At 41.9% G+C, this 24,738-nt stretch overlaps 1 protein-coding gene across 1 annotated transcript in view; it reads left to right on the forward strand.

The window, feature by feature from the left end:
* The window catches only part of SMARCA4 (SWI/SNF related BAF chromatin remodeling complex subunit ATPase 4), a 121,222-nt gene that overhangs the window by 87,336 nt on the left and 9,148 nt on the right, over positions 1 to 24,738 (forward strand). The window contains 12 exon segments of the mRNA XM_078153908.1: positions 1,474 to 1,716; positions 3,609 to 3,722; positions 5,249 to 5,356; positions 6,086 to 6,172; positions 6,800 to 6,846; positions 11,354 to 11,520; positions 12,872 to 13,035; positions 14,474 to 14,701; positions 14,983 to 15,078; positions 15,360 to 15,437; positions 16,447 to 16,665; positions 18,873 to 19,126. Of these exon segments, the coding sequence (XP_078010034.1) occupies positions 1,474 to 1,716; positions 3,609 to 3,722; positions 5,249 to 5,356; positions 6,086 to 6,172; positions 6,800 to 6,846; positions 11,354 to 11,520; positions 12,872 to 13,035; positions 14,474 to 14,701; positions 14,983 to 15,078; positions 15,360 to 15,437; positions 16,447 to 16,665; positions 18,873 to 19,126 (1,805 nt within the window).

Here is a 24,738-nt window from a genome sequence, read left to right on the forward strand (position 1 = left end):
GAAGGAGAACAAAGTAGGGTAATAGTATAGGCAAAGGCGAAGAAATCTCTACCCTCAAGGAGTTTTCTTTCTAATTGGGGAAAACAGTAATAATTGGTGGTTGTTGCATTCTTGAAGAGGACCAAAATGACATCACTATGTTAGAATTAAGTTACAATGCATCCAACTGGTTGATCAGACCATTACGAGCTTAGAATGCTCTACCAGAGGTTGGGCACAAATAGTCCATGTGAACATTTGGGATAGATCCTCTCAGTTTGCATATCCTGTGTTTCCTTTGAGCTGTTTCAATTCTGCTTTGCTCATAGAGGACAGCACCTTCTCTGATGAGAGCACACCATGCTGAGTGGTCCTGTGGTCTCCTGTATCACACAGTCATTTCCAAAGTTCTTAAGAGAAACCTTAAAATCTTGTGTTGCTTCTTCTGACCACCATGTGAGCACTTGCCTTGTGTGAGTTCTCCATAAAATAGTCTTTTAGGCAAGCCTACATTTGACATTGAATAATAGAAGAGAGCTAGAAAAGGGGGTGGAGAAGGTTAAGTCTAGAAAATGCAAGGTACAGGTGGGAGTGAAGTGAAAGAGCCATCCCCATGAGTAGGCTGCAGGAGGGAGGTTTCTCTCAGAGAAAGAAAGCTACTAGTGGGCCATAGGAAGAACTTAAGATTTTTATGCATATGCATGACATTAACAAATCTGTGCTTCAGAAATTGTTGTGGCAGCAGTTTGCAGATGAGATTGGAGTATAGGGGAGAGCAGAAATGAGAAGATCCATAAGACCTTATAACTAGAGATGGGTTGGTGACAGTGAGTAAAGGGGAAGGGGGTTTCTAGTCCAATACAGCAGGCATTCATTAAGTGCCTACTATGTGTGTGGTGCTATTCTAGCTGTTGAGGATACAGAGACATAACAAAAAAAAAATCTTGGTGCTTCATTGGGTATAAGAGGAAGAGTCAGAGGGTGGACAACATGTTTAGGAAAGGGTCAAAGATAACCCCAAGATTGTGAAAATGTGAGGCAGAGTCAGTGGTGGTGCCATAGATAGAAACATCTGTGAAGTCAGTAGGAGAGCCAGATTTGGGGAAACGGGAGTGTGTTGAGTTTCACACATGCTGAGTATGAGCTGCCAGCAAGATGCGCAGGTCTAGGGCACACAGCGAAGGACAAGCTTGGAGACACAGGGATGGAGATCACCCATTCGGGAGTGACTGCTGATACCATGCTAATAAATCTGATTAAAAGGGGGCTAGGGTGTCAAGGACAGGTCTAGGCAGGGTGAGTGTTTGCTGCCTTGCACTGGTTGTCTTGCCGTGGTAAGAAGTAAGGAAAAAATGCATTCCTCTGTGGGAACTGGTTACAGTTAAATGAGATTTAGCATAGAAAAAGTTCATTTGCATCTGCAGGATAAAACTGTCTCTCCAGAAAACATTTCCCAAATTTCCATGGTCATTTGGTTTGCTGTCTCATCTGCAGATTCGCTGGAAGTATATGATTGTAGATGAAGGTCACAGGATGAAGAATCACCACTGTAAACTAACACAGGTCCTGAACACACACTACGTAGCTCCACGGCGCCTGCTGCTGACAGGGACGCCCCTGCAGAACAAGCTACCTGAACTGTGGGCGCTGCTCAATTTCCTCCTCCCAACCATCTTCAAGAGCTGCAGCACCTTTGAACAATGGTTTAATGCTCCCTTTGCCATGACAGGAGAAAAAGTAAGTGTACCCAAGCCAGGAGTCACATGCTGCCTGTGCATGGAGATCCACTGTCACCAGGGAAAGAAGACAAAAATGGCCAGTTCAGAGCACAGTCTGTCAGTTTATCAAGAGACATAACATAAGCTACTAGGAAGGAGAAGGGTTATTGTGTTAATAAGTAGATAAAATCCTGGATATGCAGAGTGGAGCTTGATAGCATAGTCGAGCCAAGTATAGAGCAGAGGTTCTCAGTTGTAGGCTAAGAACTAGATCCTGCCAGGGGCTTAATGGGAAAAACTTTTTATAACACTGCTGAGACTCTTGACTCTTCAAATGGCAAATGTCAGTTGCCATATGGCATATATCATCCACGTAAATAAAAACTTTTTGCAAAGGGAGGGCCTCGGTAATTTCTGAGATGGTAAAGAGCTTGCCCAGCTATCTCTCAAAGTATGAGGAGAGATGCTGTATTGCAAGTACTCATAAAAGGTGAATGGTACAAATTCTACAATAAAAATAATAATAATAATAATAATAACAATGGCTGACATATATATTACTTTGTGTTTTGCCCAATGAATGGTATACATTATTTCATTTTGTCCTCACAATCCTGTGAAGTGGGTACTATACCCATTTCATAGATAAGAAACGTACTTAGGTTAAATGACTTGTCATATAGCTAATCAGTAATGCAGGCAGAATTTGAACCCGGATCTCCCCTGAAAGTGATGAATTATTTTTCTTAATCAATAGTTTTAAAGGATCAACAACTATGACAAGTGGTCTTATATGTGACCATTGAATAAATATTAACCTTTCTCTTAGGGCAAGCTGCCCCGAATCACCTTTTCTCACTCACTCATCCTTTACTTTCTTGGTGACTTTATCAGCTGCTATGGTTTCAAATATCATGCGGCTGACTCCCAAGTCTCTCTACCCTGTACTAGTCTCTCTTCTGAATTCTAGTTCTGTGGGTGTCTTAAACTCAGTGTGTCTAAAGCAGAAACTTACTATTTTTCCCTTAAAATTCAGCCCTCTTCAAATGAAACTTATTTCTTTTAAGGGCACCACTATCCTTCCAGTCATATAGGATCACAGCCTTGGAGTCATCAGCTCTCCTCTCCCACACATCGCATCTCCAATCGCTTGCCAAATCTTGCTGATTCCACTTCTACAACAGTCTTCAAATCCATTCCCTTCTCCACTTCTAAAACCTCCATCTGTTTAGCAGAAGTGCATCACCTCTTGACTGGACAGTTATTGCAATAGCCTCCTAATTGGTCTTCCTGCCTCCAGGCTCTCCCTTTTCCAGTCCATCTGCACATAGCTGCAGAATGATATTCTTAAAGCAGAGGTCTAGTCATGTCACTGAGATGCTCAGTAAACTCCAAGGGCCCCATTGCCTGTAGGATCAAATTCAGATCCCTCTGTTGGCTGTTTAAGCCCCTCCACAACCAGCCTTTCTTTCTGGCTATATTATACACTAGTCCAAACAGCCAAACTAGCCTTGTTACTGTTCCTCCCACACAACATTCCACTGCCCATCTCCATGCCCTTGTTTGGGTTGTGTCTGCCCCATACTTGGAATGTATTCCTCATCTCCATCTTTTAGAATTGCTTCCTTCAGTTAGTTCCCCATTTACTCAAGCCTCTCTTCCTGTCCCCCTAAGCTTCTGGTGCCTCTTTGCCAAGTTAGCTGGTACCCATTTGTGTGTATGTTGTCTGCTCCTATAGGAATGTGACCTCCTTGAGGACAAAAGCAAAAGCTTTTGTCTTTTTATTCCCAACATCTAGCACACTGCCTGACATGCTGAGTAATTGATTTCTGTGTTTGCATTTTAGCAAAGATTCCTTGTCTTCTCAGAGATAATGGTTTTGTTTTTCTTGTGTTAATTGGTGAAAAATAGGTAGACCTGAATGAAGAAGAAACTATTCTGATTATCCGACGTTTACACAAAGTGCTACGTCCTTTCCTGCTCAGACGGTTAAAGAAAGAAGTTGAAGCCCAATTACCTGAAAAGGTGTGTATAGGTATTGTCAGGTATTTTGAGCCCACCCTGTCAGTGTCTCCCTTGACCCTACCCTGATCTTGCCATTTGCCTGAGTATGCTACTAATATCTCAGATTCAGTGTGTCCAAAGTGAAATCTGACATGTTCTCTTCTTAAGCTTACCTCCCACTCAACTTCCAGAATCATTTTTTAACTCTTCTCTTGTGCTTCACAACCAATCAGTCACCAAGTCCAGGTCCTAACTTTGCATCTCTCACATTGGTCCCCTTTCCGCTCATACAGCACCTCCCTTGTTCAGGCGCTCATCACTTCTCTCTGGACAATTGAAATAACTTTCTCCCTGGTCACCTTGTTTCTACGCTCTCCCTTTGTTAATTCATCCTACCCACCTTTGTCAAAATGCATGAGGCACAGGGTTGACCATGTTACTCCTTGGTCGGAAACCGTTAGGGCTTCCCCATAGTCACAATGATAAAACACTGACCCTTGGACTCTGCCAGTTGATTTCAGACCCACCTTTCCAGACTTACTTCACACACTTGTAATCCTTGCCACTTGACTATTGTCTATTCTCCAGTCTCCTCCAGGTCTCTCCTGCCTCCATTCCTTAGTACATGAATTAGCGTCTAGAATACGCCATTCTCCCTCCTCATCTGTGCTTTTTGAAATCCTTCACTCCATCCTCACCTTCACCTCTCAGAATCCTTAGCCTCCTCCAAAGCTCAGCTCAAGGGCTGCCTCCTACATAAGACTTTTCCTGGTGCCCCTCAGCTTCTAATCACATAACACCCCCACCCACCCCACTGCTATTGTTTTGTATTTATATGTATATACATTGTTTCTTCCAATAGAACATAAATAAGCGCCTTGTCTTTAATATTCCCAGTACTTATCACAGTGCCTGGCACCTATATAGTAACCATTTAATAAAGACTTGTTAATTTTTGATCGATTTGTTCAAGGCCCAGTTTAGGTGCTATTTTCTCCATTAAGCCTTTCCTGGTTCTCTTTTTCCCACTATTCTCTCCCCTCCCCTCTAATACCTAAAAGTACCCCCTCCACATTGTCTAAAGTATTTGGCCTGGATGTCTCCTTTGCTCCAGTCATATTTTATCTTATGTTTACTTGTGAATATCATCTCCCCTAGCTGTCCATTCCCCCACCTTACTCCCAACAACCCGATTGAATTATAAGTTCTTTAAGGTCAGGGACTATCATTTTTCAGCATTATCTCCCAAGTACCTAGCGTAGTATCTGCTACATAAGTAGGTACTTAATAACTGAATTTTCTTTTTCTTTCATGGTAACCCTTCTAGAAAACAAGACATTGGTGACAAGCCAAGGGTGCTAGAGGTCTCAGGCCCATCAGGTTCTCTTCCCAGCCAAACCCTTAACTTCATTTTTTATCCCACTGCCTTCCTTACTATGCCCTGCCATGAGAAGGGAGCTGGTGGGTACCTCATACGGAATATTTTGGCCTTGCTGGCTTATCGAAAGAACTGCTCTCCATAAGTGGTGTCTTCTGTGGCTTTCCAGGTGGAGTATGTGATCAAGTGCGATATGTCTGCGCTGCAGCGAGTCCTCTACCGGCACATGCAGGCCAAGGGCGTGCTCTTGACAGATGGCTCAGAGAAGGACAAGAAGGTCTGGCACAGATCCTTGTCCATCCTTCTTCCTTCCCTGCCAGGGCTTCAGAGACTCAAGAGCCTGAAAGTTGATAGGGATTCATTCCCCTTGCTTGCTTTTGGTTTTATTTAGCATATAACATTATTGGCACTTTAACTGATGGGTTTCCAGGCCATTTTAACTTACTGCTTGGCTTGGCTCAGAGGGCATTAAACTGATGTCCACCAATCTTTTTTTTTTTTTGTCCACCAATCATTTTAAAGTTAATCATTGTGATAATGACCAGCTTGGTTCAGTACGTGAGAGTTCGTGGCACTTCGCACTTATTAGTCTTCCCCAGCATGTGCTGATCCTGTATTTGAACATAGCTCCCCTTCTTATCTCCTTGGGAGCATTTGTCTGCAAGGCTCTCAAGTATTTCCTCATTCATGTTTTCCTGCCTTTTGAAGAGCTTTGTGGACTTTGCCTTGCCAGTCTATCTTTCAGAATTGAAAATTTGTGTCTCCTCACTTGTATTATCTGAAAATGATTTTGAGAGAGCGCAAACAAATCCTTAAATCCTTATCAGTGGAGTATGTGAGAACTTTTTTTCCCATGTAAATAACCCTTTGTAATGCCTTGGTATTCAAAGTGAATCAGTCATCTGTAGTTAATGAGGAGAGCCTGTGGGGTCACTCTTCTCAGGATTCTCTCTGAGCTGATTCTCCTGCTTAGGTACAGGCTCTGACTGGGAAATCTGTTTCCTAGGGCAAGGGTGGCACCAAGACACTGATGAACACAATCATGCAGCTAAGGAAGATCTGCAACCATCCTTACATGTTCCAGCACATAGAGGTAAGGCAGGTGCCAAGGAGTCCTGTCACAGGGAGTGTGCATTACTGGGTTACAACACAACTCCCACTTCTGGTTCAGAAAAGCTTTTTCTTAATATTCAGGATGGGCTCAGATATGGGTCTTCATGATCCCATCAGGTCAAAATGATGAACCCCTCGGTATTTGGTGCAAACAAGTAGCTATTCTTTTGTTGCCCAAATGTGCCTTCTTGTCTTTTCACAGAGATGCACAAGTACTGTGAAAAAGACAAAAGCCACCAAGTCTTGTTAATTTTTAAGCTGTTTCCCATCTGGGGTTACCAAAAAGACTATTACTTTTCACAGTTGTAAAACTTTGATTAAATAGCCAATCTCTGGGCTATTTAATAGCCCAGGAACAGTTATGGATTATAAAGTGAAGCAGAAATGTTCGACTTGGGGCTGAATACTCCAGAACTCAGTGAAGCCCCAACAGACTAAAATGTAATTGGGAAATATTTAACAAAATAAAAATAGAGTACGATGTAGATAATGTTAATTTGTGGTTTTCTTGGCCCACAAGGATCCATTTTTTATTAAATTTGACACCACCAATTTAGAGTTTCTAAATCTCTGTTGAGCTTAAATAATTGTCCTGTTTTGTTTGCAGGAGTCATTTTCTGAGCATTTGGGATTTACTGGAGGCATTGTCCAAGGGTAAGAGCAGCATTTACTTGAGATTTCCCATTTTGAGTATCCAGGTGAAGATGGGCTTTTTATAATGTTCCTTTGATTAAAAAGCTCCAACCTTAACGTATTACAACAAAATACACATGATTTTACTTGATTTGGGCTTTATCGTTAGCAGTATAATCTACCACTATGTATACATTTTAATTTTATTAATGTCTTTTGTTTTTAACCTCACTTCTATTTCTGAATATATCCTTTCACTTCTTCTGCCTAACCAAACCACCCTTGTAACAGATTGAAAAAGAAAGAAAAAACCAGATTAACAAAACCAACCACTAAATCATCCAAATGTCATAGGATGTACAGTATTCCACACCCATAGTCCCCTACCCTTGCAAAGAAGGGATAGAGATGCATTTTCTTATCTCTGCAACCAAGCTAGGTCATCATTATAATTACACAGATCACTGCGTTTCTTTTTTTTTTACTTCTCCATTTATATAGTTGTTATTGGATATATTATTTTTCTGGTTCTGCTTACTTTGGGTTAAGTCAATTCATTTTTTTTGTTTGTTTTAGTTTTAGTTTTCAACATTTACTTCCACAAGATTTTGAGTTCCAGATTTTCTCCCCATCTTGTCCCTCCCCCCACCCCAAGATGGCATGCATTCTGAACACCCCTTCCCCTAATCTGCCCTCACTTCTGTGTCTCCCCTCGGCGCAGCACTGGGGCGTGCGCCAGCCCCCCAACCCCCCCGCCGTGGCCACCTTCTCTTATCCCCTTCCCCTTCAATTTTCCTGTAGGGCAGGATAGGTATGTATACCCCATTGCCTGTATATCTTATTTCCCAGTTGCCTGTAAAAACAATTTTTAGTGTTTGTTTTTAAAACTTTGGGTTCCGAATTTTCTCCCTTCCTCCCTCCCCACCCACCCTCATTGAGAAGGCAAGCAGCTCAATACAGGTTATACATGTGTAGTCATGCGAAATACTTCCATAGTAATCATGTTGTGAAAAACTAACTCTATTTCCCTTAATCCTATCCCACCCCCCATTTATTCTATTCTTTCTTTTGACCCTGTCCCTCCTTAAAAGTGTTTGCCGCTGATTATCCCCTCCCCTTAATCTGTCCTTCCCTCTGTCCCCCTGCTCTCTTATCCCCTTCCCCCCCGTTTTCCTGTAGGGTAAGATAGATTTCCATATCCAATTGAGTGTGTATGTTATTCCCTCCTTAAGCCAGATCTAATGAGAATAAGATTCATTCATTTCAGTTTCTATTTTGCCCTCTGGTTCTAAAATATCAGGGCAGTTTTCCTTGATAATTTCTTGCAAGATGATGTCTAGGCTCTTTTTTTGATTGTGGCTTTCAGATACTCCAGTAATTTTTAAATTCTGTCTCCTGGATCTATTTTCCAGGTCAGTTGTTTTTCCAGTGAGATATTTCACATTGTTTTCTATTTTTTCATTCTTTTGGATTGTTTTACATTACAGTGTCTTGATTTCTCATAAAGTCACTAGCTTCCAGTTGCTCCATTCTAATTTTTAAGGAAGTATTTTCTTCGGTGAGCCTTTGGACTTCCTTTTCCATGTGGCCAGTTTTTCTTTTTAGGGCATTCTTCTCCTCATTGGCTTTTTGGACCTCTTTTGCCATTTGGGTTAGGCTATTTTTGAAGGTGTTATTTTCTTCAGTATTTTGGGGGGTCCTTTAGCAAACTGTTGACTTGTTTTTCATGATTTTCTTGCATCACTCTAAGTTTTTTCCTCTATTTCACTTACTTGCTTCTCAAAATCCTTTTGAGCTCTTCCATGGCCTGGGATCAATTCATATTTTTCTTAGAGGCTTTGGATGTAGAAGCTTTGACTTTGTTGTCTTCTTCTGGTTGTATGTTTTCATCTTCTTTGTCACCAAAGAAAGATTCTTGGTCTGACTCTTTTTGCAAGGTTTGGTCATGATCCCAGCCAGTTAGTTGAGTTGTAAACTCTTTGTTAAGTAGGAGTCTGCTTCCAGTGTGGAGAATATACTGTCCTAAGCTTCAGGGGTTTTGTGCAGCTGTTTTCAGAGATACTTCTAGGGACCTCTAAGTTTTCAGTTCTTCCAAGGCGTATGATAAGGGACGAGGTGTTTACTCCTTTCCTGGCCTGTGCTCTGGTCTATGAGTGACCACAAGCACTCTTTTCTGCCTTGGAACTGTGAGGAGGATTTCTTCTTCACCACCACTACAAGCTCCACCACACCAGCATTCCTCCTAGCCCCAGGACTGCCACCCAGAGCTGTGACCCAGATCCAAGCACAGGCAAAGCAAGAGAATCCTGCACCAGCAGAGAGATCCCTGCAATCCCTCTCTGATCAGCCACTTGATTTCCCCTCAGTCTGTGGACCAGAATTTCTGGAAGCAGCTGCCGCCCTGGGGCCGCACACAGGGACTGGGGCTGGGGCCAAGCTTCTGTCTCACCAGCACAGTCACAGACTTTTCCTACTGACCTTCTAAGTTGTCTTTGGTGTTCGTGGGTTGAGAAGTCTGGAAACTGCCACAACTGCCCGTGATTCAGTCCTCTGAGGGCTGCTCCAGGTTCACTGAGACCTGTTTTGCCTGCACGCCCATGCTGAACTGCATTCTTCTCCTCGCCTAGCATGATATACATTTCTGATAAACCATCCAGCTTGTCTTGGGCTGGAAATTTGTTTCTCTGTGTCTTTTTGTGGATTCTGCTGCTTTAGAATTTTAGAGCCATTTTTTACAGGTATTTGAAGGGGTTTGGGGGAGACCTCAAGCAAGTCACTGCTTTTACTCTGCCATCTTGGCTCTGCCTGTGTGCCCCATTCTCCCCACCCCCTGTTCATATTTCTTGCAGCTGAATAATATTCTATTACTTTAATGAATCACCATTTAAACAGTTTGTTCCCTGATCAGTGGGCCTTTAATTTGTTTCCAGTTCTTTGCTGCCACAAAAAAAATGTGCTCTTGTGAATATTTTGAAACCTACCCCTTTCCTCTCATCTGGATTTGGGGTTTGAAGGTTTTCTTAATGTGTTTGATAGTGAACTTAACAGTCATCAACAAAAGCAAACATTTTATGATATAGAAAAGAACAGGGAAGAGTATTGTATAAGAAACTGAACTTGTTACAGAGGTTTTTAAATACATGTATGTGTTAACTTTAACAAGATAGTAACAAAATTGCTCTGTGTTCTCCTTTTTGCATTTTCTTCTGTTCATTATTTAAAATGTTTTAGTCATGTTCTTTTTTCATGCCTACCAGTACCCCTGGAGTAGAAGCTCTGCCTTGTAACAAATATGTATATGCAAGCAAAACAAATTAATTCATTGGGCATATCTAATTCTGTACCTTTAGTCCAGCAACTTTCTGCCAAGAAGGAAGAATCTTTCGTCATCAGTTGTTTGATGTCAGAGTTGTTTCTCCCCTCCTTATTGTGATCATCATGTAAAAATCATTGGCATGGTTTTGTTCATTTTACTCTTCATCACTTCATATAAGTATATATATGTATTATATGTGTGTATGTACATATATAGACACACACATGTAGATATATCTCTGAATCCATAATATTCTTCCTTTCTTTTCGCACAATAAAATTCTATTCCATTACTTTATTTGTTTACCTATTCCCCAAATGATAGCCACCCGTTTTGTTTCCAGTTCTTTGCCACTACGTGAAGCACTCCTTTGTTTTTGTTTTTTTTTTAATAAATTTATTTTATTTATTTTTAGTTTTCAGCGTTCACTTCCATAAGATTTTGAGTTCCAAATTTTCTCCCCATCTCTCCCCTCCCCCCACCCCAAAATAATATGTAAAGTGATATAGGCTCAAGATATACATTCATATTAAAATTATTTTCACATTAGTTTTGTTGTAAAAAAGAATTAGAACCAATAGGAGAAACCACAAGAAAGAAGAAATGATAAAAATAAAGAAAGCAAGAGCAAATAATATGCTTCAATCTGCATTCAGACTCCATAGTTCTTTTTCTGGTTGTAGATAGCATTTTCCATCATGAGTCTTTTGGAATTGTCTTAGATCCTTGCATTGCTGAGAAGAGCTAAGTCTGTCAGAGTCAGTCATCACACAATGTGGCTGTTACTGTGTATGATGTTTTCCTGGTTCTGCTCACTTCAGTCTGCATTAGTTCATATTAGTCTTTCCAGGTTTTTCTGAAGTCCGTCTGCTCATCATTTCTTAAAGCACAATAGTATTTCATTACATTCATGTACCACAACTTGTTCAGCCATTCTCCTAGCTGATGGGCATCCCCTCAATTTCCAGTTCCTTTGCCACCACAAAAAGAGCTGCTATAAATATTTTTGTACATGTGGGTACTTTTCCCACTTCTATGAAGAAGCACTCCTTTAAATGTTCTTGTACGTATAAGTCTTTTTTGTTCATCCTTGACCTACTTGCCACCCCTCCAGTATTAAAGTAAGCATAGAGTCATAAAAATCTCCCTCCTTTTTCTGTCTCAACGTCCTCTTTTCATGTGTCATGTGTTTTTTGTTTTTTTGCACACCAGCTTGGATTTATATCGAGCCTCTGGAAAGTTTGAACTCCTGGATCGAATTCTTCCCAAGCTCCGAGCTACCAACCATAAAGTGCTGCTCTTCTGCCAGATGACCTCTCTCATGACCATCATGGAAGATTACTTTGCATATCGTGGCTTTAAATACCTCAGGCTTGATGGTGAGTTTAACAGAGAACTTTTTATTTGAAAACTGTCTTATAGTTTAGTGATTCCTTTACCTGAGTTACTGAAAGCATCTCAGCTTCCTAATTAATCCTTACAGAACCCTGTGAAGAAAGCAAAGACTTCAAAGGATGATTTCTCCACTTTATAGATGATGAAACTGGTTCATGAGAGTTTGACTGTGACCTCAGTTAATCTCTTATTAGAAACATATTTAGACCGAGGGTCCAGCTCTGGTCCCATTATTCTGCTGCCTTCCTGTCAGGTGCTCAAGCCAGGGTGGTGATGATATGCCTGCTGGCCCTTTTCCTTATTGGGACCGATTCAGATTAGCCGTTGTTCAGTGACTCAGCCCAAGCTTAGTTGGTAGTTAAGTATCCTGGTTATTTTGTTACGTCCAGAAGGTTGGCAGGAAGTGTTTCATTTGCATTTGATGACTTGAAATAATCTCTGAATTTTGCTTAGAGCTCCTTTGATCACAGATGTTATTGACCAAAGAGGCCTGGAAAGCTCTCTGCTGTTCCCACAATGCAGTCAAATTGCTTACCCATGAATATAAGAAATGAAATGGCCATGGCCATTACTTGGTGAGAGAACCTGCATTTCTCAGTCTGGAGAGCCTTTTCTTTCTGCCCAAGAGGATTAATAGAAAGCAGATGGTTTGCTATTCATTGGGGCTAGAGAAACATGATTTTTGTATTCTTACCCTTAGAAATGTTTCTCTTTGCAAAGCAAGAAGTTGCCTCAGTAATAATATAGGACTCCAGAGCCCAAACTGCCTGCTTTTATTTCTCAGGTTAGTGATAACAGTAATTTAGTACTCCATTCACATTTGACGCTGTGCGGTGGCCTGGTTGGTCACTGATACTTCTTTTGTAGGATGCATATCTGAATCCCTTTTTTTTGGTGGGGGGGCAGGGCAGTGTCGGTGTTGCCCACAGTTACTATGCCTTGTGCAAAGGACCATCCCGCATCCTCCACCACCACTGAATACTGGGGGCAGTGTTTCTAGTCACACTCTTGCCAATCATTTGAGGCACTTATTTTGGGCTTTTTGTTTTTGTGAAAAATATGTTGAAAAATAAAGTTAGTTCATGATATATAAACTAAATTTAAAAGTGTTTATTCTTTACATATTGTACATATCTCCTTAAGTAAATGTTTGCTTAGATTAAAATGACCCCATAGCCATGTTAGGGGACTTGATTTATATAAAGAATTTTACAAAACTTACCTGTAAAGCTGGGTAAGGTGCTTATTCCTTCCTGGGTTGGTCATTTTATTTAGACTTCTAACTGTTAGATGATGTCAAAACTCCTAACTCCTTCCTTCTTTGGTGCCCATCAGGAACCACAAAAGCTGAAGACCGGGGTATGTTGCTGAAAACCTTCAATGAACCAGGCTCTGAGTATTTCATTTTTCTCCTGAGTACTCGGGCCGGGGGTCTTGGGCTGAACCTCCAGTCTGCAGATACTGTGATAATTTTTGACAGTGACTGGAATCCTCACCAGGTAAAGGAAAAATGGAGCTAAGTGAAGAGACTCTTGATAGATTCCAAAAGCAAAGAAAAGCTGTTCCCCCCCCTTTATGAGAAAGGGGACACAGTTATGCTTCCATCTTAAGTTTAAACACCAACTTCCTTCCTATCTCAGTTTTTCTGACTGGTTTAACACATGACCTACAGAGGACCTATAGAATCTCTTTCTCTAGAGATGATTAAAACCAGTCACCATCTGCTTTGGATGGTGTAAGTGTGAATTCACTTGGAGACAAGTAGCTGAACTGGATGGCCTCTTGAGATTCCTTCTTATACTGATTCTATGAAAGCACAAACACATATTGTCAATATTCACAGGTAAGCCAAAGGATAGCTCATTCATAGTGCAATGAGGTATAGAGTCTAAGATAGAAGACATGTTGCCTCCCTCTTTTCCACCTGAAAATAGCTGTTTTTCTCAGGCTCTCATTCTGTGCAAAGTGAGAGATTACTAACTCAGCTAAAGAGAAAAAAGTCACAGCCAGGGACTTGCCCTTTGTATTTCCTGCCAGGGACACTCCTTTTGTATTTCCTGCCAGGGACACATGAATGCAAAGTTTGTATCCCTCCTTGTGGAGACTTAAGTACTGCTTTCCTCCTCTAATCTAGTTGCTGACCATTTATCTGCCTCTGCTCACTTTTGTTCCTCACTTTTATGTCCAGATTTAACCCAGAGATAGATTAAGCAAGAAATGGGGGGGGGGATGAGAAAACGGGCAGCTAGGTGGCGCAGTGGATAGAGCACTGGCCTTGGAGTCAGGAGGACTTGAGTTCAAATCTAGTCTCCGACCAGACACTCGACACTAGCTGTGTGACCCTGGGCAAATCACTTAACCCCAGTTGCCTCGCAGAAAAGAAAAAAAAAGATAAGGTGTGCCTAATGTTGTGCTGTGCACATATGAAGCACTGAGTAAATATTTATTGTTTTTGTTATATTCATGAGAGGCAGCCATGGAAGAGAGTGTGTATGGTGAAAAACAGATCTTCCCAAGAATGAAGTAGTGAACACTGAGCTTTCTTACTATAGCCTTGAATCCCGAAGAAGGTAAAAGCTTCTGAAGGAAAACTGAGGTGGCAGTTCCTCCTAGGCCCGCTTCCAGAGGTGGTAATGGCCCTGGCCTCAGCAGCTCCATTCATCCATGATTTGTAGAAAGAGGAGCTGGTTTTCTCAGTTGCTCTAGTGAAAACCATCAGCAAAACTAGCCTTTTAATTGAGCTTCTCTCTCTAGAGGTATAATTCCCTCTAATAGCAGAAGGTTTTTAGGCAACTCCATGCTTGGCTTTGGGAGTATCAGATATACCAGGCATGTCTTTTCATAAAGGCCCAGCCTTCTGAGTGACATTTAAAGAACCTAATTTTTTTCCTAGAGAAATTTGTACTGAAATGACAAGCAAACAATTTCCTCTTCCAGGACTTACAAGCACAGGACCGTGCCCATCGTATTGGGCAGCAAAATGAGGTCCGGGTCCTCCGTCTTTGCACAGTCAATAGTGTGGAAGAGAAGATCTTGGCAGCAGCCAAATACAAGCTAAATGTTGATCAGAAGGTTATCCAGGCTGGTATGTTTGACCAGAAATCCTCCAGCCATGAGAGAAGAGCTTTCCTCCAGGCAATCCTAGAGCATGAGGAACAGGATGAGGTAAGAGGCCAGACGGACCCTGCCCTCTCTCTTTCCAAGTGTGAATGGTGAATGCATGGGTGCCTTTCCCTTTTTTCCATTTTTTCCTTTTTTTTCTTTTTCCTTTTTCCTTTTTTTTCCTTTTTTTTTTTCTCTTATGTTTTTTACATCCCTGGAATAAAGGGAGTGTGGGCTGAGAGGAAAGAGGATGAGTACTTGCTTTTCTTTAAAGTGACTTTTAGTGCTGGTGAAAGATGCCGGATTGACAGCCCTGGAGACTGAAGTCCTCTATTTATCCACAGAGCAGACACAGCACGGGCAGCGGCAGTGCAAGCTTCGCCCACACTGCCCCTCCGCCAATGTGCCTCAACCCTGACTTGGAGGAACCACCTCTAAAGGTGAGAGGGGTAGTTCAGTCTCCATGCCCATTCAATCCTTGGCTTCTGTGCTGAGGTGGCCAGCAAAGGGCCAGATCTGACGATGTGTGTGTGTGTGTATGTGTGTGCTTTCTGTTGCCATGTGGATACTTGTCCACTGGAAACTGGACTGAGACCTCAACCTCATTTCCCATGGACCACCGAATAGCTGTCAGGTGGTAAAGACTGTCGGTGTTGAAATCCACTCACTTCAACTCCTTTTAGAGTCTCCACAGTAGAATTAAGTATTTAAAATCTTGTAGGAAGAAGATGAAGTTCCAGATGACGAGACTGTTAATCAGATGATCGCCCGACATGAAGAGGAGTTTGATCTTTTCATGGTGAGCACCAAAGGCTGGGATAGTTACAGTCAATAGAGAAGGCCACAGGCAGTGTGGTATTTCCTGCTAAGAGGAGCTTCATTAGGAGAGACAGAGAATAGAAATATTAAAGGGATGCTTTTAACAGTTTGTATGCATCTACAAGATTGTTTCATAACAGATAATTTTTAGTAAAAAACACTAATATTACTAACCAGACCCCAAGATTTGATTGGAGAGAGAATGAGCCCCCCATCATTCTTGATAAAGAATATGAGTCTGACGGGTGAACTAGAATTAAGCTCCCATCTCTCCCATTGGTATGTCTTGTGGTAAACAGAGCAGTAATTGTGGTCTTCACTTTAATGTGTTGACTTGCTGAATCTGAATGGCTCTCTTGCAGGGAGAATTCAGTCCATCAAAAGTTAATGAGTTTGAAGAAGAGATAGTAAAATAACCTTTGTTTGCTGCTTCAATAGTTGTGAATTTCTCAACTCCATCTTCTCTGAGAATGGAAGTGGTGACTATATAACCTTAACTCGGAGCCAAACATAACTCCAAGGCCCACCTGTGCCACCTTGTCAACCTGGGCCCTGGGAGGGCAAAATGATGTGTGCCTTCAAGGAAGGTTTAAGCCCTGGTATCCTTGCATCCATGGAGCGAGCCAGAGAGGCCCATTCTAGAGCATAGCAATACAGTGGGGCGTTAGAATAAGGGCTGTCCAACAGCATCTGCACCTGAAAAATGAGAACTATGCTTTGTTTCTAGATTTGACTGTGTTCCGTGCCGGAATAGGGATAAAGCTACTTTATGAGCTATAGTTTCTCCTTTAGTGCTTACAGAAAGCCTTTCCAGCTAAATATACAACTTAGGTATCTGACTGTGATTCATATCAAATAGGATGCATATTTTATATTTATCTCACTGACACCCAAGAACTTTGTAGCAGGAATGGAAATAGTCAGTGGGCCCCTTAATAATTGCTCCTGATTTTCCCACGGGCCCCTGACTTCCTTTCACTGTATCCTAGCGCATGGATTTGGATCGTAGGCGAGAGGAAGCTCGAAATCCCAAAAGAAAGCCACGCCTGATGGAAGAAGATGAGCTTCCGTCTTGGATCATTAAGGATGATGCTGAAGTTGAGAGGCTGACCTGTGAGGAAGAAGAAGAAAAGATGTTTGGGCGAGGCTCCCGCCACCGTAAAGAAGTTGACTACAGCGACTCACTGACCGAGAAGCAGTGGCTCAAGGTATATACTGTAGGTGATGGCTTCATTCTGCACTGATTTTTTTTCAGACTACCCTTGTTAGTGTCCTGGGGACCTTAGTCTGTGCTCAGAAACTAGTCTCCTGTCCAGTGGGTTAGTCTTGAGTGGGAATTTTATTTGAAATCTGACTGGCTTCCAGCAGTCCTTACTCAAGTTTATTTTTATTTCAATGTCAGTGAGGCTTAAGTAGCACAGATATTAATATGAATGGAATTCCTTTGCAAGAAAAATAAGTTCCCTTGAGTATATCAAACCATAATATTCTCCAGAAGCTCCGCCTTGATTTGTTTGCTCTGAGGATGTAAAAACTAATGAGTTTATCTAAGTATATTTCTGTCTAGGGAAAAGCGTCCCCTCAGCTGGACAGTAATGAAAAATTGACAAATTTATTTTCTTTCTCTGTCCTTTTTTCTATGCATATTCAGAATACCACTTTTCTGTTATTAAAGTGGCTTATATATGAGACAGTAAACTGGTTTACAGTTTATCCTGCTTTAAAAAAAATAAAAAACCTAATGAGTTTAATAAATTAAAGTCTATACTATGACCATAAGGCTAGATTCTAATGTCAGCCCTGTGCAGTGGGCTAAGAGTCAGAAAGCCCTGAGTTCAAGTTCTGCCTAAGATGCTTCCTAGCTGTGTAGCCCTGGGCAAGACAGTTTAACTTCTCTTAGCCCCAGTTTTGTCATCTTTTAGAGGATTTGGTGGGCTCCATGGTGCCTTCCAGCTCTTAAGTCTGTGATCCAAAGAAATGAGAAAATGTTCCTCTTCCCCTTCCTTACAGTGTTGGGGTGCTGTGGATACACAATTGCACATACTCTCACATTCAGTGGACATGTTTATTAGTTTAACTGACCTACTTTTCTTTCTCTCTTATTCTTTATTAAAATGGATGGCTCACTAGGGAGGGCAGACTGAAAGGGAATATTGGACACTGGAAATGATGTAAAAACCAAAAGATCAATAAAAAAAAAAAATTTTTAAGAAACCCAGCATCAGAACTTGGCCTTAATTTGGGCATAAAGTCAGCCAGCAGGAACTTCCTGGTCAGAGCATGGCCCACTCTCATTTCTTTCTGTTGATAATTTCCATTTAAATGTTGTTAAAAACCAAGAGCTGACAGAGGACTATGTTGCAGCTGTTGATTTCTGTCCAGATATTGTCCCAAAAAAAGACCAGAGGAAACACTTACATGAAGTATATTCAACTTGGTTTCCGGAGAGCAAGGCGAGGCAGATGATGTGATCACATAACAGAACCGACCAGCCTCACCTGTCCCACCAGACAACACCCTTGCTGAGTTTCATTTCCAAATAACTCTTGTGTTATTGACTGTTGCTTCCCTCTACCAGCCTGTAAAGCCAGTCTGCTTACTTCAGATCTCACAGGCTTTCCAGAAGTGTGTGCACTCAGATGTGTAGCTTGAAGAAGATTTTAAATGCAGAAAAGGATTAAACAAGCCTATTAAGTCAGCGCAGTGGATGCAAAGTGAAGGTGAAGCAGCTTGGGCCTCTGCAGCATCTGAGCTCAAGAGGCCTAGAGCCATGATGAAAGTCACAGCAAAGAGAAACCAGTTTCCGGTAGACAGAGCTAGGGGTCTGCTGCATGTCTTACTGGGTGGAATGGCAAAGTCTGAGACACAAATTCAGTTCCTAACAAGCAGACTGTCTTGTAAGAGGACATACTGGGGAAGTGGATCACGACCTTGGGGAAAGGCCTCTGCTGGAGAGCCATGAAGTCCCTAATTTCCTGGGCAGGAAAAGTCGATTGATAGAGATACCTCAAACCATAGAGTCTTAGAGCTGGAAGGGGACCTCAGAGTTAATTTGTTCCAATCCCCTCATTTTATCAATAAGAAAACTTGGACCCAGGTAGCTGATTTGATCTTAGCTCAGTCTCCTAACTTTTAGTAGTCTAGTGTTCCTTCTTCTTCAAGGGTGAAATTGTCCATGGGGGTTTTCATTTGTAGCACTCATTAAATTAAAAAGAGTAAGTGCAACAATGTTTAGATAGCACAGCAAGCAAACTGGGCCAGATTTGGGATATGTGGTATGGTGCTCGCCCTCCCTTCCCTTCCTGTTAGCAGCCCTTCCCTTAGCTTTGTGTATGAATGAATTGTTTCTGTTGTATTCCTCTCCCTAAATAATCTGGATGGTGGTTGTTCTGTTTTACTACCACTGACCTTGAAGGCCATAGAGGAAGGTACACTGGAGGAAATCGAGGAAGAAGTCCGGCAGAAGAAGTCATCTCGGAAGCGCAAACGGGACAGCGATGCCGGCTCTTCAACACCAACAACCAGTACTCGCAGCCGTGACAAGGATGATGATAGCAAAAAGCAAAAGAAACGTGGCAGACCCCCTGCTGAAAAGCTCTCTCCAAACCCACCAAACCTCACCAAGAAAATGAAGAAGATTGTGGATGCTGTGATCAAATACAAAGACAGGTAAGTGAAGAAAGGGACAGAGCAGCCCCTTCACTCCGTGATTGATGGCTTGGCTGTGAGCAGGAGGATGGGGTCAGCCTGAGCTCAGTGGGTATCACAGCTAGACTAGATGTCTTCAGTTGTGCTGAAGGAGAATTTGGTTAACTGTCATTTTCTCTGTGCCTCCTTGGTATTACCAAAAAAAAAAAATGGACTATAAGGCAAAGTCTCTGTGTCCAGAGAGCTCTTCAGGTTGATGCAAAGCAGCCAAAAGAGTCTACATCACTTAACCCATGTTGATCCAGGCTCCCGGATTCTAAATGCTGTAGCTTTCAGCAGACCCGTTTACTAGGCATCTGCCCACCCACATCTGGTTGCCACAACTACCAAATGATGTGCACTGGGGGCAAGTTTTTCCTTTTTGTGTAGAGCTCTTTGCTGCTGCCTTAGGTTTTCTGGCAAACTTTGTGGAGGGAGGCAGGAGACCAGTTAGGCTTTGATTTGCTGCATGTCCTCAGCCTTTCAGTTTCACGTTCTCCCTAGCTGGTTACAGGCGCTCTTCATTGGAGGCCCATTGTGTTGAGTTGTTTGTAGGGTAGTGTGGTGTATCCTTGGATTTTCAGTTGAAACATGCTTTTGCATTAGAGAAGGTGCAGCTGTCTACATTTGGAGGGGCTTAGGATTCTGTGTAAGACTGGACAGTACATCAGGGAAAACTTATCTTGCTTTAGCCCCATTTGGCTGCTTCACCAGGCACAGTAGCTTCAGAAGGAAGTGATTTTTCCTGATGTCTTGAGCACCACTTAGGAGCCCCAGACACCAGTAAGGGAGTTAGGAAGATGATAGCTAAAAAGGTAGAGGCAGTAGGCCTCAGAGATTAGCCCCCAAAAATGTCAGCTTTAAAAGTTAAAAAATAATAATAATAATACACAAGGAAAATTTGAATAGGCTCTATTCTTGATCAAAGACAAAGTTCTCTTATTTGATCTTGATTGATTAGCATTTTGTATTCTGTTGCTTTCCTTTGGCCAGATTGATGTACAGCTATAGGACACATACCATAACCTCAGACCGTGGTTCATGCTACCCTATTGAAACAAAATGTCATTTGATAAATTCTCGTATGGGTTTATCTTCCATAATTTTTAACAGATTCAGGAAGATCTGATATGTGAGGAAAAGTTGCAGAGGTCTGGACATTATTGCACTACAGAATATTATTAGTGGGAAGCTCAGGCTGCCATCTTACAATGGGCATATTGCTCAGAACACTTACATTTGGTAAAACTAAAATGATAGTGATAGTGTGCATTTCTTTAAGGCTTTAAAATTTACAAAGCACTTTTCTCACAGTAATCCTGTAAATCAGACAATGTAAGTATTGTCACCACTTTAAAGAGAACTAAACTGAGGGTTACAGAGATGAAGTGATTTGCTAAGGGTCACATCACTCGTAAATGTCAGAGTTTTGATTTAGATTCAGGTTTTGTAACTCCACATCCAGCGCTTTCTGCTATACCACACCTTCTCTGCATCCATACCATTATCCTCTCCAGGGGGATTATATCCAGTGAGGTCAACAGTTCTGTATAAGGATCTCTGCTAGGGAAAGGAGCAGTGCGAGAGAGGGGGAGCCTTACTGCTTTTCATGCTCCCAAGCCGTGCCCATTGTTTTGACTCTTTCTGGAAACGTGCAAAGTCTCAGGCTTACGATGTGCCTTTGTAGGCTTTTTTCAAAAGCCCATGGAGTCAGATGGAAGAATTGGCCTCCTGTGTGTCTGTCTTCAGCAAATCCAAAAAGCAGCCCCGGGATAAAGGTTACAGATTGTGGTTGGAGACAGAACCTCACCTTCTCCAACTAGAGAACGCTGTGCAGAAACACAGTAAAGGGGAATGATATTAGAGCATGTTTTTCATTGAAACTTAAAACTCAGTAAAACACAATGGCCAACTCTAGGGTGGGCTTTAATTGGCAAACATTGATAGAATATGTGTACCCAAATGTACCCTGGGGGCCTGGGACATTGATGAGTATGCCGCATGGTGCCTGTCCTTGTGGGATGTGCACATCAGAAATAATCACTCCAGGGAGTATGTGCTAAGGCAGTCCCCCTGGGGTGGTGGGAGCAAGTATGTATACTCTGAGAGTTGGAAGGTGCAGATTCTTAGGCAAATCACCTTCCCTTTTCTGAGCCTCAGTTTCCTTGTGAGTGCAGAGATGTGGTGGTCATCAGTAGGTTCATGATCAAGGGTCGAGAATTGGCCTACAAATTATTATTGGAAATTAAGTGTTAGAGATGGAAATGAATGATTAGGAGAGAAGGAAAATGAGGGCTTCTCATAGCAAACTTAGCAAGCATGGACAGCTTGGTGCTGTACTGGTGCCCTCAAAATGCAAGAAGTCCCAAAGGATATTGTCTGGACTATGCAGGAGCTCCTCTGTGGGAAAAGAACCCGAGGGAGGAGAAGGTACAGAAGGAGTGCAGTCTGTACTGTGCCAGGGGAAGGGATACACCCCCCCAAAAAAAATATATATCCATTCATTCATTCACCATCATTTATTAAGTACATGCTAGGGCTGGCTAGGAATACCCCCCCAAAAAAAGCACAGGCTTCTATCTTCAGGGAACCCACTGGGTAGAATGGAAAATGTGCACAGATTTTAAAAAATGGAACATATGCAGGGGTGGGTGTGTGCCTTTGCACATACATATACATGTATATACATATGTGGTAGGGAAGGCATTAAAAACTGGGAGGATTAGGAAAGGCTTCTTGTGAGAAGTGGCCCTTGAGCCAATGGATTATATGAAGTCAGAGATAAGGGAATACATGCTAGGGATGGAGGGAGAGGGTCAGGCAGGGAGCAAATGCAAAGATCCAGAGTTGGGAGATTCAACACAAGTGAGCTAGCCTGGTTAGAACATAAAGTGAGTGAAGGAGAAGCCTAGAAATATAGGCGAGAGTAGATTGTGAAGGGTTTTAAACAACAGAGTTTATCTTCCAAGCAGAAAGGAGCCCTCTGAAGTTGAGTGGGCAGTGGAGTGACATGATCATACTACTTTAAAAATATCAATTTGGCAGCTGTCAAGGATAAATAAAAGAGGGGAGAGTGGGAGGCAAGGAAACCAGTTAGAATTCTGGCCATTTGCAATGTCCAGCCAAGCAGTGATAAAATACCTGAACTTGAGTGATCATGTGAGCATAGAAAAGGAAACAGATGTAAGAAATGTTGTGGTGGTGGAATGGACCAGACTTTGTTGCCTGATTGGATTTGAGGAGGGAAAAGAATCCAGGATTATTCTTTATTATGTAAACCAGGGTGACTAGAAGGAAGCAGATGTCAAGAAGTTGGGAAGATAGGATGTCTTAGAGAAAAAGATAACATGCTCCATTTTGGACCCACATTGAATTTGAGACAGATGCCTTCGGGCCCTGCAGTAAGTAGTGCAAGACTGGAACTGCAGAGAGATATGAGGGCTGGATCTAGGAATCATCTGCAAAGAGAGAATGGCTTACTTCCCATGAGCTTACACTTTCAATCTGCAGTGGTGGTGGAGATGATAATGCTTGCACTCCTTTCCTCATCAGCTTGTGAGGAAAGTATAAACAATAAAGGGCCACATGTGTTGGCTTGGTTTTAGTCCCAGGTCTTCCATTAACTTTCTGTGAAGCCTCAGGCCCTTCCTCTTTCTACGTGCCTTTTTTTCATCTGTAAAATGAGGGAGTTGCATTATTGTTATTTAAGTCCCCACAGTAAGACTGTGTTTAGAACATGTTCAGTTTCATGAGAAATTTCCACACAGTAAGAGCACTTGAAAAATCGCTAACATCTGAGAGGAGTTTGGGAGATTTGCAGACAAGTCTCAGTATTAATCATGGTTTTGTTTCATTTCCTGAGAACTTCCCCTTGAAGTGCTAGGCAGCCCTGCAGTGGTAGGACAGCCTGGTGTATGGGGCAAGAAATACAAAGGCAGGGGGCACTTGGTGCTGGGGATGGTAAAACAATATCCCTTCATCACCAGTGAATGAGTGGCAAAAATCATTTGGGGCTAAGATACCTTCACAAAGGAGGAGGGGTTCAAGTTAGATCTGAAAAGATGGTTAGGATTTGGTGTCAAGAATTCAGTTCAGCAAACATCTGAGGGCCTCCTATGTGTAAGGCTATGAACTGGATGTGGGGAGGTGCATCCCCATAGGGTGTTATAGTTGTCAGAGCACTGTACTAGGGAGTTAGGGAGACAAGGGTCAAAGCCAGCCTCTACCACCTTGAGTTTCAAGTTGGCTCCGTGTTTTCTAAAGGAAATCTAGAGTTGTGTGACTTACTTGGTATAATTTATGTAAATGTGTATATTATTCAGTTATTATTATTGTTCTCATCTTTTTTGATGGAATTTTTTTTTAAATGGCTCTGGGACAAGTTGCTGTTCCATTGTTATCCTTTTGAACTTTTGTCCAGATGTACTTTTTGTAGTTGGTTACAAGTAGTAGGATATAAGCTAATTCTCTGTAGACCTAATAAAAGCAACCTTAGTATAGCACCAGTAGCAGAAAAGACAGTGAGGATGATACACACCTCATCTTGTTCCCATGTGATTTTCATCACCCTGCCTGTATCTCTAGGCTTTGAAAGCCTCTTGTTCTGTAGAGCTTGGAGATTGAATATTCAGTGTGATGACATCTATCTTAAAAATTGTTCCTTAACTGTTCTCTCCAGGTGATCGTTCAGTAGTTCAATCTCTGCTAATAGTCCGCAATATAGTGTATTGATTGAGTTCTCTAGTTTATTTTGAGATCCACATTTGTACTATGGAGATTTATCATCTGTACACCTAAGACTTTCCAGTGTGTAATTCTAGCCACCAGGTCCATTTTCTAGGTATCCTGTGGGTGTAGGTACAAAATTTTTACAGCCAGCAGTGATGTTACATTGTTGCCACCATTTCATTACATAATATGTGTTATTATTGTTACTACTACTATACATCATACAGTTAATCATTTGGCCTCTGTTAGAAGGCATCCTATAGCAGCCCATTTCATTTTTTGATAAATTCCTTCTTATGTCAAGCTGATCTCCTACATATTGGCCATGGTTCTGCCCACTGATTGGATCAGGTTGTGGGAGTCCTTTAATGCCAGGTTAAGGAATTTGTACTTTATCCTGTGGGGACAGAGAAGCTATCAAAAGTGTTTGAGAAGAGAGTGACCTGGACAGAGGGGCACTTAGTAATATTAATAGTGTGTATACCTAATACATGGTAATCACTAATTTTTGGTCATATGGATTTACGGGTTTTGAAAGTTTTCCCCAGGGCTAGGGAAAGGATTTCAGGGACTCCTTAAGTTGATGGTTCCAATTGCCCATCTGGGTAGACATTTCCTCCCAGGGCAGAGGTCTCCACAATTCCATGCCTCTTCATCATGTGTGATTTTTATCCATTCCTTTGTGTAATTACTCCATTGAGGATCTACTTCCTCTGGTTCTTCTGATATTTCCGAGATACCAGTATAGCACTTGGGCTGTCCATCTGTCCATCCTTGCTAAATGACCATCCCACTGCCTTTTCTTCCAACTTATAAAGAAAGTGTCAATATGGGTGTGCCTTAGTTCCTCTGTTAGTTTATCCACT

This window comes from Phascolarctos cinereus, unplaced genomic scaffold (assembly GCF_003287225.1).
Source record: "Phascolarctos cinereus isolate Bilbo 61053 unplaced genomic scaffold, phaCin_HiC Scaffold_4;HRSCAF=312, whole genome shotgun sequence".
Lineage (NCBI taxonomy): Eukaryota > Metazoa > Chordata > Mammalia > Diprotodontia > Phascolarctidae > Phascolarctos > Phascolarctos cinereus.